A 14,655-nucleotide genomic window follows, 5' to 3' on the forward strand; every position below is an offset into this window, starting at 1 on the left:
CCCCACACTTACTCTTTTGATCACTATGGCTAGGATAGGCAGGGACTTAGGGGAAAACACAGTGCCAGATTAAAAAAAAAAAAAAAAAAAAAGAAACAAAAATCCATGTGTTTAAATTGCCAGGGAGATCTGCCTCTGGCTAAAGGAAGTCAAACTCAGAACATCCTGTTCTACTTAATAAAGTTTATCCCTGCTCCAGGAAAATATCATCTTTGCCTCCGTGAGGAGCTTTTCAGCTGTTGAATCCCCGCCTTCATTCTCAGTCTTCTTTACCCAAACTCATGGATGACTGGGGAGTGTCCTCTGTCCTCCCCACAGAGAAAGAAGATCCTTTGGGTGCTTAATTGCTGAGGAGGTCCGTTAAGTACATACTTTTTTTTGAAAGTAAATCTCAAAACTTCCTTTGAAAAGGAACAAGCCAATTCTCTCAGTGATTGAAACCCATGTGACTCAGACATAAAAATAAACGTTCCTTCTTGCTATTCCAACGTGTTTCAGCAAAGTGGGGTCCAGGAACAATTTAACTTACTCCATGTGACATTCCTGTCAAATAATAGCTGAACAACCTCCTCCTGCTTTGGAGGGGCTCCTCATGCCACTTTTCTTAGATCTATTCCAGCATCCATTCCGAAGCCACAACACCAAACAACCCATAACAGATCCTGAACTCCCCTGCTGGCCTTCTGGGAAAGTACCCATTTTTGAATCAGAGCTCTCAGTAAAAATGACACTTCAACAGATAAGCCTGCAAGCTTTTTCTTGTCAGAAAATGAAAAGCATGTGTTTTCTTGTACTTTTGCATTTCTTTTCTCTAAAATGCCAGAAATCAGGAGAGGCAAATTTATAGCCATAGTTTCCTACTCTGCTCCAAGAATTAGAGACTATCAGGGTTGGAAGGAACTCCTGAGATCCCCTAGTAAAGTTCCCTCACTTTTTCGATGAGGTCTAGAAAGGGGGAAGGATTTATGGAATTTCATACTCCTAGTTGGTGACATGAACTGGAACCAGAACCCATATCTCATAACTCTCAGCTCTTTCTACTAATGTGCAGCTGGGACTGGAGGTACCTGTTCCTCTGCTTCCATCAGATGCTGTCTACATTTTACAATGAACTACTTTAATCTAGGGTTTCTCAAAGGGTGGTTCTTGCACCAGCAACATCAGTATCATCTGGATATTGTTAGGTATGAAGTTTCCAGGCATCTTCCCAGCCTTGCTGACTCTGTATTTTAGCAAGTACTCCATGATTCCCTGATGCTTTACTTTAATGTGTTAGCTTTATACAACCTATTAACAAGCGGATTAGGAACTAATCAGATCCAGCTGATTTCACAGGTCTTTTTCAATTTAGCTCTTCTAGATGCCCAATTTGGAGGTTGAGTTACTTCTTGAGAAAGAGGGTGTATGGTAAATTTGTGAACATGAATTAGTGTGTAAAACTGTCATGAACCAACACAACTCTGGGGACCAATCAGTTTCTGCCTCTGTCTTCCATCTCTTCTCTCTCATCTGGCCAGTTCTCTCCACAGGCTCACTCCTTTACTTCCTGTTCTTTTTCTGTTCCTTCATAACTGGCATTTACCTTTGGTCCACCATAACTTGACTCTAAAATGTAAACCACAGCATCTTCTTCTGCCTTTGTTTCCCTTCCCAACTATAAAATTCTTTCTATGTAGCTTTTTCCATGTCTTAGTACAAGTTCCCCAAAAGGACTGCAACTGGCCAGTTCATTTTTAGAGGCAGGCCACCCCAGCGACATATTTGCACAAATAGCTCACCCTTGAGTATGATGTTTGCTTCTATCTCATCAGTTGTTGGCATCAGATGGGTAGGCAGCTATTTCCATTACAAAGTGGTAATGGCACAGGAGAGCCAGGAAACTGGGGGTGCAAGTTGGGAGAGTGGTGATAGGAGCTGCAGGAAGAAGCCTAGGGAGGGAGGAGGACGTGACTCCCCTGTTCTACAAATCCTGTCACTGAGACATGAGGGAAGTTGGAAATGGGACTCAATTATTTGGCTTGCTGAGAGCCAAATAATTTGAGAGACTTTTTTTTTTTTTCTGTATGTGACTATAAATGGGCTCCAGTGGATACTTAGGAAGCAGAAGCACATGATTCATTTACCAGGGTTCCTTTTGTAGGTGTGTATTTTTGTGGGTGGTAGAGGTAGAGTGGATGAAGAGAAAAATGTTCCAAGAAAATGAGGTTCACCAGATGTATTGACCAGGAAGCAAGAAACTACAAGGAGGAGAATGTGTGCCTTAACCATACAACTTTGTGAGGATTAGGATGAGGAAGAAGAGATGAAAAAGTAACACCCTTTAAATTTATGAGGAACTTTGCAATTGATAGGGTATATTCACAGGCATTTACTCATCTGACCTTTGTAAAAACCCCCTTGGAGGTGGAGTAACAGGACACAGGTTATTAGGGACTGACCCATGGACTCTGGACTCTGGACTCCAGCCCCATTGCTCTGTTCATCATGGTATCCTGCCCCTACCATGTGTGTGTGTGTGTGTGTGTGTGTGTGCACGTGTGTGTGTGTATGTGTGTGTGTATATGTGTGTATGTGTGTGTGTATATGTGTGTGTGTATGTGCGTGTGTGTATGTGGGTGTGTATATGTGTGTGTGTGTATGTGCGTGTGTGTGTGTGTGTATGTGTGTGTGTCTGAGTGTCTCCCCATGTCCCTCTTGTGTGCAGACTCACCAAACAAGGGAGTTTATAAGAAGGCAAGCCTGCAAATGTTTATGTCAGAGGCACCATGTTTACCAGAGCCAAGCAAAGCTGGCTTGCATATTCAGGAAAAACACGGGGAATTGGCTTTGAGTCAGCTATAATGTCTTAGACAAGTTAGTTTACTTTTATTCTCTATAAAGCACCTTGTAGGGTTGTTGTAGGGCTCAGATAAAATGTACATTAAGTACCTATCCTAAGGCCCACCATGATTGTTGCAAGCATTTAGTAAATGGCAATTGTTAATAATGTGTATTAACTGTTACTGCTGGGTTACTGGCCTGTATGCAGAAACCCACCTGTTTGTAGATAGCAAATTGGCTTAGGGTCAAGGGCTGCTGGCTTTGTCCAAATCCAAATATTTCTTCAGGTATTATCAACAGAGCGAGCCTCCAACTATATAAAACCATGACCCACTCGTTTCTGGACCTCTTTAACTCATTACAGTCTGTTGTCTAATTCCTCATAGGACTTTCTAATGGATTTACTAGTTAAGCACAAGTACAGATAATTTGAAGTCTGAATCCCAAAACAGAAGACAGTGATATTTCAGGGGACTGAGATGCTCTCAGTGGGTTTATGGTTTACATTTTTGGGTGGGGTGTTTCAGTCAGATGTCCCATCCTGGGGATATGGGTCAGACAGTTCATGGCTGCTGAACATCTACTAGGGTGAGGCCCTTGACATATTGTATCTCATGAAATCTTCACAAGAAGCCACATGAATAGGTAACATTCCCATTTTACACATGAAGAAACTGAGGGGGCACTAGCTAATTGTAATGTCATCAGGAGCTGAGAGTCAAGGTCAAGATTTCCTGACTTCCAAGTCCAACCTCCTTTCACACCATAACCTAGCTTTGACCAAACTTTTAGTTAGGCTACTGAGCTTTCTTTTTGACTAGGCTTCTCTTTCTGTCCTTGAAGTACCCACTTTGTGAAAGAATCTTACTAAGTTCAGCAAAAATTTCCCACCCTTAGTATTTAACCACCTTGAAAACTTATCACCCTGGCTTGCCTTCAGCAATAATCCTATCAGACAATTTAGCCAGGAATTCCTTATTCTTGATGTCTTCTTTTAGTAATTTTTCATTCTCTGACTCCCATCAGGCTCACTGGTTATAGAACCTTACTCGTCCTTGTTGGAGTTGAGGCCAGTTTTCTTCTTTACTTCTGTAACCACTGCACTCTGTTGCAGTCATCCCTATACCTCTGGCCATGGCCCCCTTGAATACAGTTTGCTTCACCATCTTTAATAGGTGTCTTGAAAGTCTTTTTCTTTAACACCGATATGACCCATACAAATTAGATCTCACACTGGAACTGGAAATTTAAGTTCCACAAATATGTACACTTTGAAATCTAAGAAGATGAAGAAGGTGAAGGCAATGCTGGTCAAGAGGAGGTGGCCTGGGGAGGAAGAGTATTCACTGACACTGGATACCATGTAGCTTCCTCTCCATACTCCTCTTCTGAGTTGAATTCTGTCCTGGCCTCTGTCACAGCTGGCTTTCATTATTTCTAAGTCACATGCTGGTGACCTTCAGAGGGCATTCTTGCAAGCCAGGCCTATAAAGGCACATGGAAAGAATGGGCCAGGAGAGAGGAGTATAAGACAGGGGGGCGGGGCTACAGAGTCCAGAAGCTTCTCCTGTGTCTGGTTGCCCTGGACCCTCAGGTGCCCCTGAGATACTCTGGCATCTTCTTCCGGGTTGTGAGGTGATGGCAGAGCCCAAGTGTGTTGGAGATTCAATTTTAGGATCAGCTGGACTTAATTAGCTTTGGTGGAGGGCCAGGCCCTTTCACAAAGGATTCCATTGTTCCCAGGAACCTGGCAGGAATGTTTTATCATTTCAGAAACCGAGAAGTCCTGGCTCTCTTCCTCTTGGCCTCAGGGCTGTCCTCCCTTCAGATGCTAATCCATAAAGCCATTCTAAGCCAGGCCTCAGAGGAAGCTCAGGGCTGGGGTGGAGCCAAATGCTCATTTCCCCCAGGAACAAGGCAGGTGTGAAATCAACACCTGGAAAGCAGCCAGATGGAAACCTAGAGCAACAGCTCAGAATGGCAAATGTCAAATGACTTAATTGGGTAATCATCAGAAGAAGGGTTTGTGCATAACACATGTGGGAAGTCTGCACCAAGATGGGAGGGACTAATCCAAGAAGATGGTTCAGTCTGCCCAAGCTGGCCTCAGGCTAACCCAGCTGCATGCTCCAGGACTGGCTGAATCAATTCCTCCCAGGAAGGCTTTGGAAATGGTACCTGGTAATCTCTACCTTAGACTCCTGGGAAGTCAAATATACATGGAGCTCAATGGCACCCACCCTGAATGCCCACCAAATGTGCACAGACCTGAACCATGAAGCAGAATACTGTGATGGTTATGGGTCCACCTGATGTACTCAGGTTCCAAAGGCGTGGTTGAGTCCTGGCTTTGAGAGTTAGGAGCTGTGTGACTTTGAGCAACTTACTTCTCTGTCCTCTGCTTCCTCATCTGTAAATAGGAAAGTGCCTACCTACAGGGGGGACTGTGATAATTAAATAAGATATGTAAAGATTTTAGGATTGTAGTTGGTCTTGACAGTTATGATTTTCTCCTGGTTCTGGTTCATTTATAAGCTCCCTGCTTGGTCAGTTTCATACTCATTTCCTATGCTGTGCTTCTAGCTTCTGTAATACACTTGTCTACCTCCACTGAAGGATAACTTGGTTCTCTGGGAGCAAGTGATTGGCAGAGGCCGGTTTGCACCTGCATGGAACCCTTCACTGCTGCCACACCAAAGTCTGTGATTGACCTTTTGGAGGACCTTGAGTGAAGCTTGAACCAGTATGAAGCAGTCCCCTATTAGTCCAACCCCCTTGGTAGTGTGAAGGAGACAAAGGACTCTCACTATTGGGCAGAATCCCTTGTCAATTCTACTCAGTTCCTCTACTCTCCTGTTTCACCACTACAGAATCCCAGAGCCCATGCATTCTAGTCAGAATCTGTGGGTATGCTTGGATCACTGTAGACAAATGCTTTTTTGACTCAATTCTTTGCATTCACCTTTCATGACAGCACAAATTTAAAAAGCTGTCATAGACCCATGATTACCTGCTCTCCCTAGAACACATCAACTGTAAACCCTGATTTAGAAATTCTATATAAATGTAAATTACACATCTATACATGGTACACTGTATGTTTACATATCCTAACACAGTAATAATATTCTCTGGTAATATTCCATTATATATAACACTAATAACCACTAATCATTAGTGCTAGAACTGTGTATTTCTATATCAGGCACTTGGCACTGAGGGCTCTTTGGAAAATCTTCCCACTTTTCCTATTAAAAATTATATATATGTGTGTGTGTGTGTGTGTGTATATATATAAATAAATGAACTCAATACGACAAAAAAGTGACATCTTTAGAAAACCATCCCCAAATTCTTTAGTTCTGGAAGGAAATGCAATGCCAATATTTTTGCCTAATAACATGTCATTATTGCCCTCTGTGGAATGACCCCCCAGATCCGCTCACCGTGGCCGGCGGAACGTCAGGCCATAGTGCTGACAGGCCAGCCCCACGGTAGGTGTGTATACAATCGGCATGAACTTCTCCACGTCAGACGTCAGCACTCGGTAGAACAACTTCTCATTCCGGTCTTGGAGCGTCATGAGAATGATGTACCTTGTAAAGGGAGAGAAGCAGCAAGCTGAGCTCAGGATTACCGCAGGCCCTTGATACTGCTGCTATGGAAAGGGCTGAGGCCACTTGGGTTGGTGTGAAGCTAGGGTTTGGGTCTGGCTCAGCTGCCGTGGGACATTCAGGGACAAATTATCTGTCTCCCCTAAGTCTGGGAATTGACCTCTAAGAAATGTGGAGAATATGAGCTGCCTTCAGTTTTTTTTATCACTATACGCAGTGTAGGTACTGTCCAAAATAGGTTTCATTAAAGCTTCCAGTGACTTGTGAGATTGGTACTATAATTCATGTTATTTTAGAGATAAAGAGTCTAATGGACAGAGAAATTAACTTACCCAAGATTTCATGGCACAGTAGGGATTTGAACCAAAGCAGTCTGATACCAGAGTATATGCCCTCAAACAATGTATGAGATAGTGATATTACTATATGGACATTGATGAATGAAAATAGAACAAAAATACTCTGGAGGTCAAGTAGGCCCAGTGAAGTACTAGGCAGGAGTGCCATACAAACTGTCCTTTCCTACCACCTATGGCTATTTTCTGTCCTGAGCAGAGTGCACAAACAGCTCAGTAGCAAGTCATCTCAAGAGGAATAATATGAAAATAATCTTTCTTTTACCTGTTCCCAGAAGCCTGAAATCACTAAGCTAGGAAAAGAGCCTTTCACTCATACTCCTAAAAATGCAAAAACCCCTGGGAGAGAAAACTCAGGGGTTGAGGTTCACATTGAGGTCTGGCTGCTGAATCGGTCTTTCTGGACAACCACTTGGGAGAGAGGGTGGGGGCACTGGAGGCCCTTGCATGGAGTGGGCTGAGGGAGATGCCCTGGTAGGGGAAGAGACCTGGGCTGTAGGGGAATGAACCCTGGACATGGCATTGGCACTCTGGGTTTGACTTCTAGCTCTGCCACTTACTAGCTGTGTGACTTTGAGGAAGTCTTGTGACTTCCTGGAGCCTCAGCACCTTCTTCTTCATGAAAGACACTGAACTCTGCATTTTGGACAATGTTTTTAGGAAGGGAAGACTTACAGTAGGGATGGCCAGGATCTCAACTCATTGCCAGTGTAGAGGATTCCCATACCCAGTAGCCATCTAGGCACATCTCTTCTCAATTCTACATTCCGCTCCTCTCACTCCCAAAGACAGCCAGTTATTGAACATTTACCAGCCCACACTGCCCTTACCCAAAGGAAGCTGAGAAGCTTTCTTGGCATTTTTTGAAGTACCTACTGAAATGAGGGAGTCCTGGGAATGAGTGGGTCAAATAGTTAGCACAGCATTCAGAGTGAGCCTTCTAGAGCTCGCAGGGGTGGGCACTCCCATTTCTCCTTGAGCCTCCAGTGCCTTCCTGGCAAATGAGTGAGACCTATCTAGCTGGAAAGAACCATGGAGGGAAGGACTTGGGGAGTTTAATTTTTAAAGTTCAATATCTTTAATAAAGAAAATCTCACTTTGGACTTATTTTAATTTTTATGAATTTAACAGAAGAGGGGGAGGCTCAGATTGTTCAAAGTTGGGGTATGTTTCATGTTATTAGTTGAATTTGTTATATAATTTTTGGTTTGCTTTTCCAGGTGACATGGCTACTGAGTGGAATGATCAAGAAGGAGAGAATATTTGACCTGGGTTGCAGTAGGGCCTTAGAGTTAATGTGAGTAAAATCCTTAGAATCTAGTACTTTGGGCGTGGGGGTGAGCTGAGGCTTGCTTGTTCACTACCTCTCAGAAGCTATGGTTGATATGTGGAAAACATAGGGAGATAGGTGTAGGATGACTGTGAGGTGCTGCTGACCTCTGCTCTAGAGGGTGGCAATACCATCTGATCCAAAGACTTGGTCATTTAGCTCTAAGGACATAGAGGGAAATTTTGTCTTCTTCCAACATTTCTTCTAGACCCCATAGCAATGTGACACATGCATTTAACAAACTCTTACACAGTAGTTACTATGTGTCAGGCACTACCCCAAGCACTTCATAAAGACTAACACATTTTAGCTTCATTTAAGCTCTAAGAGTTAGGTACCTTTGACATATTCATTGTATAGATGGAGAATGACCCAGAGAGGTGAGGTAACTTGTTATTAAGCGGTGGAATGTGGATTTGAACTCAGTTTAGAACTAGAGTCTAGTTTTATAGCCATTAGGTTCTGCTGTTCTTAGTTGGGGCATAACAGAGAAGTTTAAAGTATAGACTCTGGATTCAATCATCTGTGTACAAATCCTGGCTGTGCCAATTTGTAGCCACGTGACCTGAGAGGTGACTACTTTCTTTAGTAAAGCTGCTAAACTGACCCAGGGTCTCCCACGTGGGGTCTGTGTGTCTACCTTTCTACTGATGGAGATTCAGAGAGGAGGCAGGGTTATTGACTGCTGCCTATCCAACTGCCAACACAGGACAAGGTGTCCCTGTCCATATGCCTTATCCCCCACCACATTCCCTTTATTCCAGGAACCATACTGCAAGTACCACTTCCTAACATGCCTCTTTATACATCTTCACCTCATTTCTTCCTTCTCAGTGAAATGCCCTTACTGAACCCCATTGCTGTTTGCTGAAGTCTTTGTGCTTCTTGGCTGACTCCTCTCCTGCCTTCCCAAAAGACCTCCCAGGTACCACTGGTTGAGTTCATGTTCCCTTCTCTGTTTTCCAAGAACATGTTGGCTATGACTCTGACATTATAATTCTCTCTCGAAAACACCATCACTCTAATGACAGGCTGGGTCTGGGGTCTCTCAGAGTTCTCAGCCTTTGCTAGCTGGAGAATATGCAAACAGCAGCTCAGCCCGATAATCAGATAGAGAGACAGACTCCAGGCACTCACTTGTCCAGGTCACTCTGCTGCTTCTCGTAGTATCTCATGATCCGGAGGAGCTGGACATCCTGGCTCAGGAAGCAGGGGGGAATCAGGCCATGGATTCCTAGCTGCAGCCTTTCTTCAAGTGTAAAGGCCATCCCCTGGGAAGAAACACACACATAGATAAATGGGTGTGCAGGAAGCCGAGAACAGAGAGTCTAAAGTCAGTGAGATTTAGTAGAAAGGGCCCTGTACTCAAATTGTACCTCTGCCCTTGAAGTAGGGGGCAATCTTGCACCAGTTACTTTGAGGTTCCCTCACTAGACAAATGACAAAAATACCTACATCATCAGGTTTTTGATTTGTTTAAAATTTGCTTTTTAGAAGTTTTAGATTTACAGAAAAACTGGGAAGATGGAACGGAGTTTGCAAATACCCTCCTTACCCAGTTTTCCAATTACTAACTTCTTAACATTTGTGTGATACATTCATTAGAATTAACAAACCAATAGTGAACCATTATTATAACTAAAGCCCATAGTTTATTCCTTAGTTTTTAACCTAATGTTGTCTTTGTTTTATTTATTTATTTTTTGTTGTTCTAGGATCTCACCCAGGAAACCACACTGCTTTTAGTTGATCACCTTTTCTTCATCTCTGACAGTATCTCAGATTTTCCTTATCTTTGGTGACCTTGGTAGTTTAGAGGAACACTGGTCAGGTGTTTTGTACCATGCCCTGTATGGGAATTTGTCTTATGATTTTCTCATGATTACAATGGAGATGTGGGTTTTTCAGGGGAAGATCACAGAGGTAAAGTGCCATATTTGTGACATCAGGTCAAGGGCACACACAATAGACATGATTTATCCCTGTTGATTTGAGTCTTCACCAGCTGGCCACGTTAGTGCTTTGTTGGATTTCTCTACTGAAAGGTTACCACTGTTTTGGGATTATGCTGCAAAGGAAATTTGTCTCTGTCACCATTTATTTATATTAGAATAGACTCATGAGTATTTATTTTATACTTTGGGTTATAATTCAATACTGCTTTATTTATTTTGATGCTTAGACTGTTTCAGCTTGGGCCAATGGGAGGCTTTTCACTTGGCTTCTGTGTCCCTTTGACATTTCCCATAATGTATTATTATTATTTTTTGAATGATTCCTTACTTTCTGGCACTAAAAGATGCTCCAGATTCATTTGATGTATTGCCTGGACTTGTCCCTTCAGCCATTTTTTCAAGAAGACCTGATTCTTCTTGTGGCATGGTATTGGTAACCCAAATCTTGGCATTGCATTTAGCACTATGCTCCTTACTCTGGGTTTCATTTTCTTTTCCCTCTTGACAGAGAGAACAAGGTGATATACTTGTGTCTGTTCAAACCTGGGCATAAACACATATCTGTAGATGTTTTTGTATTCAACTATCTGAACCTACAATAAGTTTCAATCAGTTCATACTAATGTCTCCAACTCTAATACATGACCACATGGCTCAAATCTGGCCTGATCTGTAAATTCTTACTCCAACAGCAAGAAGCCTGACTCCCAACATCTGCCATCTATTTAATCAATTGCTCAGTTCCAGTATACACACCAGGATAGTGTCAAAACTGTTAACTGTGCCACCATGGAAGCAACTTTGTAAACTGGAGGACTTAGGTACAGTTTCTTTTGCCATCAGTCTTACAAACCCCACTGTTTCCCAAGTTACTTTTTCCTTCCAACCATTTTACTGAGATTGTCATGTACATTTATAACACAGGCATGACAATTTTCTTGTCATATAGTTTGCATACATTCCTTGGATCCCCCAACCTATTAAAAGATTTTTAAAAACAAATACATTAAGGCATTGTGCTGTAAAATTGTGTGGTTTCTGATAAATATATAATTTGTGCATCCACCACTAGAGTATCATGCAAAATCATTTCAGTGCACAAAAATTCCATAGGCTGTACTTATTGTTCCTTCTTTCCTCCTCTAAATCTCTGGCAATTACTGATCTTTTCTATATGTACAGTTTTGTCCTTTTAAAAATGTCATAGAATAATAGAATATGTAGCTTTTTCAGACTTACTTCTTTCACTTGGAAATAAGCACTCAATGTTCATTCATGTATTTTCATGACCTGACAACTCATTTCTATTTTTAATCATTGAATAATATTCCATTTTATGTTTGTACCATAATTTGTTTCTCTATTTACATCATTGAAGGACATCTTGGTTGTTTCCAGTTTGGGGTGATTACAAATAAAGCTGTTATAAATATTCTGTGCATGTTTTTGTGTGGTCATAGTTTGAAATCAATTGGGTAATACATAAGATTGTGATTGCTAGATCATATGGTAAGGTGATGTTTTTAATTTTATATGAAACTCTTTTCTAAGGTAATGTTCACCATTTTTCATTTCTACCAGCAGTAAAAGAATTTTGACTGCTCCACATCTTCTCCAGGAACTTGTCATTTTGTTTTGTAAAAATTTTAGTCATTCTGATAGGTAGGTAGTGATATGTCATTATTGCTTCAATTTTCAATTCCCTATCAACATATGATATTAAGCATCTTTTCACATGCTGACTTCCTATCTATATTTTTTTTGTGAGATATCTGTTCAGTTATTTTGCTCATTTTAAAATTTGGTTTTTTCTATGTAGTTGAATTTTAAGAGTTCTTTAATCTACGGTTTTCATACAATCATTATTCAGATTCTCATGGTCTTTTTTTTTTTTTTTTGCAGAATAGAAAAGCTGATTCTGAAATTCATACAGAAGAGTAAGCAGCCCTAAATAGCCAAAACAAGTTTAAAAAAGATTTTTAAACTTACTACAAAGCCAAAGTAATCAAAACAGTATGTATTGATTTGAGAACAGACATACAGATCAATGGTAAATTGATTTTTGACAAGGATATCAAGTCCATTCAGTGAGGCACGAAGAGACTTTTTAAAACATAGTGCAGAGACCACTGAATTTTCATGTACAATGGAATAAAATTGAAGCCCAACTTGCTTTTTACACAGATATTAACTAAAAACAGGCAATTACAGAAACAGAAGATTGAAAACCAAAACTCTAAGAAAAACCACGGGTGTACATCTTCATGAACTTAGATTTAGTAATCGATTCTTAGATATAACACCAAAAGCACTAGCAACAAAGAAAAATTAGATAAATTTGGTGTCAAAATGAAAAACTTCTGTGCACCAAAGGACACCATCAAGAAAGTAAACAGATAATACAAAGAATGGGAAAAATATTTGAAAATTGTAAATCTGATAGTGTTTTAACATCCGGAGTATATAAGAACTTATATAACACAACAGAAAGAAATACAACCCAATCCAACATGAGTAAATCTTAAATAGACATTTCTCTAAACAAAATATACAAATGGCCAATAGCATATGAAAAAATGTTCAACATTATTAGTAGGGAAATACAAATCAAAATGACAATGAGATATCATTTTACATTTTTTTAAATTGTTGTTCTAGGATCTCACCCAGGAGACCACACTACTTTTAGTTATCACCTTTTCTTAGTCTTTGACAGTATCTCAGATTTTCCTAATTTTTGATGACCTTGATAGTTTATTGGAACACTGGTCCTACTAGGTTGGCTATGATTTAACACACACACACACACACACACACACACACACACACACACACAACCAGCTAACAAGTGTTGGTGAAGATGTGGAGAAATTGAAAACCTCATATATTGATAGTAGGAATGAAAAATGTTGCAGTCTCTATAGAAAATAATTTGTTTGTGCTTCAGAAAGATAGACATAGAACTAATGTAAACCCATCAATTCCACTCCTCAGTATATACCCAAGGAGTGGAAGCAGGGACTTGAACAGAAACATGTATGCCAATGAGCACTGCAACATTATTCATACCAAAAGCACTAGCAACAAAGCCAAAGGGTAGAATTGACCCAGTGTCTATTGACAAATGAATAGATGAACAAAATGTATAAGCATGCACTAAAAATTTATTCAGCCACAAAAAAGAATAAAATTCTGATACATGTTACCACATGGATGAACATTGAATGTTTTATGATAAATGATATAAGCAAGACACAAAAGACAAATACTGTATAATTCCACTTACATGAGATAGCTACACTAAGCAAATTCATAGAAAAGTAAATAAGAGGTTACCAGGAGCTGAAGGGAGAGGGAATAAAACGTTATTGCTTAATAGTTACAGAGTATCTGTTTAAGGTAAGAAAAAGCTTTGGATGGATGGTATTTATAGCTATCCAACATTGTGAATGCATGTAGCAATATTTGATTATACTTAAAAATGGTTAAAATTGCAAATTTTGTTTTATATATTTTAACAAAACTTTGAAAAGTTGATAATGTAATTTACTCTAAACTATTGAGTTATACAACCTGAAATGGGAGAATTATATGGTACATACATTATATCTCAATAAAATCTTTCATTTAAAAGAGTTCTTTGCACATTTTGGATGGAAGCTTTTTATTGGATATGTGTTTTGTACATATTTCTCTTAGTGTGTTGCTGGTCTTTTAATTCTCTTAGCTGTATCTTTCACAGAACAGCATTTTCTAGTTTGAATTGTTGCAGAGAAAGATGGGGCATAAGTAGGATGTCTTAGAATCTGCTTCTTGGCCTGGTTCACAGGAGAGTGTTTGAGGGTAGAAGGAACTGACCTTATATAGGATACTAGGAGACATAGGTACACAAGCTGTCTCCAGATTATAAAGTGCAATGCTTGTTGAAAAACAGATCTTTTATTGAAGAGCTCTGGGGACCCCGGTGGAGAGGGGGCTTCCCTGGCACTGCTTAGAAACTTCTGGACACTTCCTCACTCTTTCCTGGAAGGCCTGGCAATAGCAATAATAGTCAGTTTGGGATATGTTACCTTATTAAAATTTTATGTTTTGGTAAAATATAAAAAATATACAATTTGCCATATTAAGCATATAATTGTCATTAAATACATTCTCAATGTTTCATGCTACCCATTACCATTGTCCACTTCCAAAGTAGCCAGCACTGAATGGCTCCATGGGTGGTGGACATCAAAGAAGGGAGCCAAATTTGCATGGGGGCATTATGTGGAGGACTGAGAATTAATTAATTTTGTTTACTTGTGACTTCTGTATTCAAGATTGATGATACCAGGCAACTCTGGATAAGTCCTCTATTTGTAATGAATATCAATGATTCCAATTTCTTCCTAAAAGAGAAGAAGGCAGTACATGTAATAAGGGAGACCTCAACTATGATGCTGGCAGTCTAGTTTCCCCCAGACTCTCTTGGGGAAAGGAAATTGCAAAGGTAGGGAACTCTGATGCTTCATTCCTCTGCTAGCCCAAATCTCATCTATAACTATTAGAAGTTCTTTTGTAGGGTGTTAGCAACCATAGAA

General features: G+C 40.4%; 1 protein-coding gene across 7 annotated transcripts in view; it reads right to left on the reverse strand.

Moving 5' to 3' along the window:
- Positions 1–14,655, reverse strand: part of Me3 (malic enzyme 3) — a 191,731-nt gene that overhangs the window by 96,386 nt on the left and 80,690 nt on the right. For 4 of the 7 annotated variants that reach the window (XM_005323295.4, XM_040285074.2, XM_078046825.1 and 1 more), the window contains 2 exons: positions 9,258–9,391; positions 6,267–6,416 (listed from right to left, as the gene is read on the reverse strand). In XM_005323295.4, coding sequence (XP_005323352.1) covers positions 6,267–6,416; positions 9,258–9,391 — 284 coding nt within the window. Of the gene's footprint in view, positions 1–6,266; positions 6,417–9,257; positions 9,392–14,374; positions 14,613–14,655 lie in introns of those variants that run through there. The other 3 variants (XM_040285075.2, XM_040285073.2, XM_078046824.1) reach the window with 2 other exon arrangements.

The sequence above is a fragment of the Ictidomys tridecemlineatus genome, chromosome 4 (genome assembly GCF_052094955.1).
Source record: "Ictidomys tridecemlineatus isolate mIctTri1 chromosome 4, mIctTri1.hap1, whole genome shotgun sequence".
NCBI classification, from domain to species: Eukaryota; Metazoa; Chordata; class Mammalia; order Rodentia; family Sciuridae; genus Ictidomys; species Ictidomys tridecemlineatus.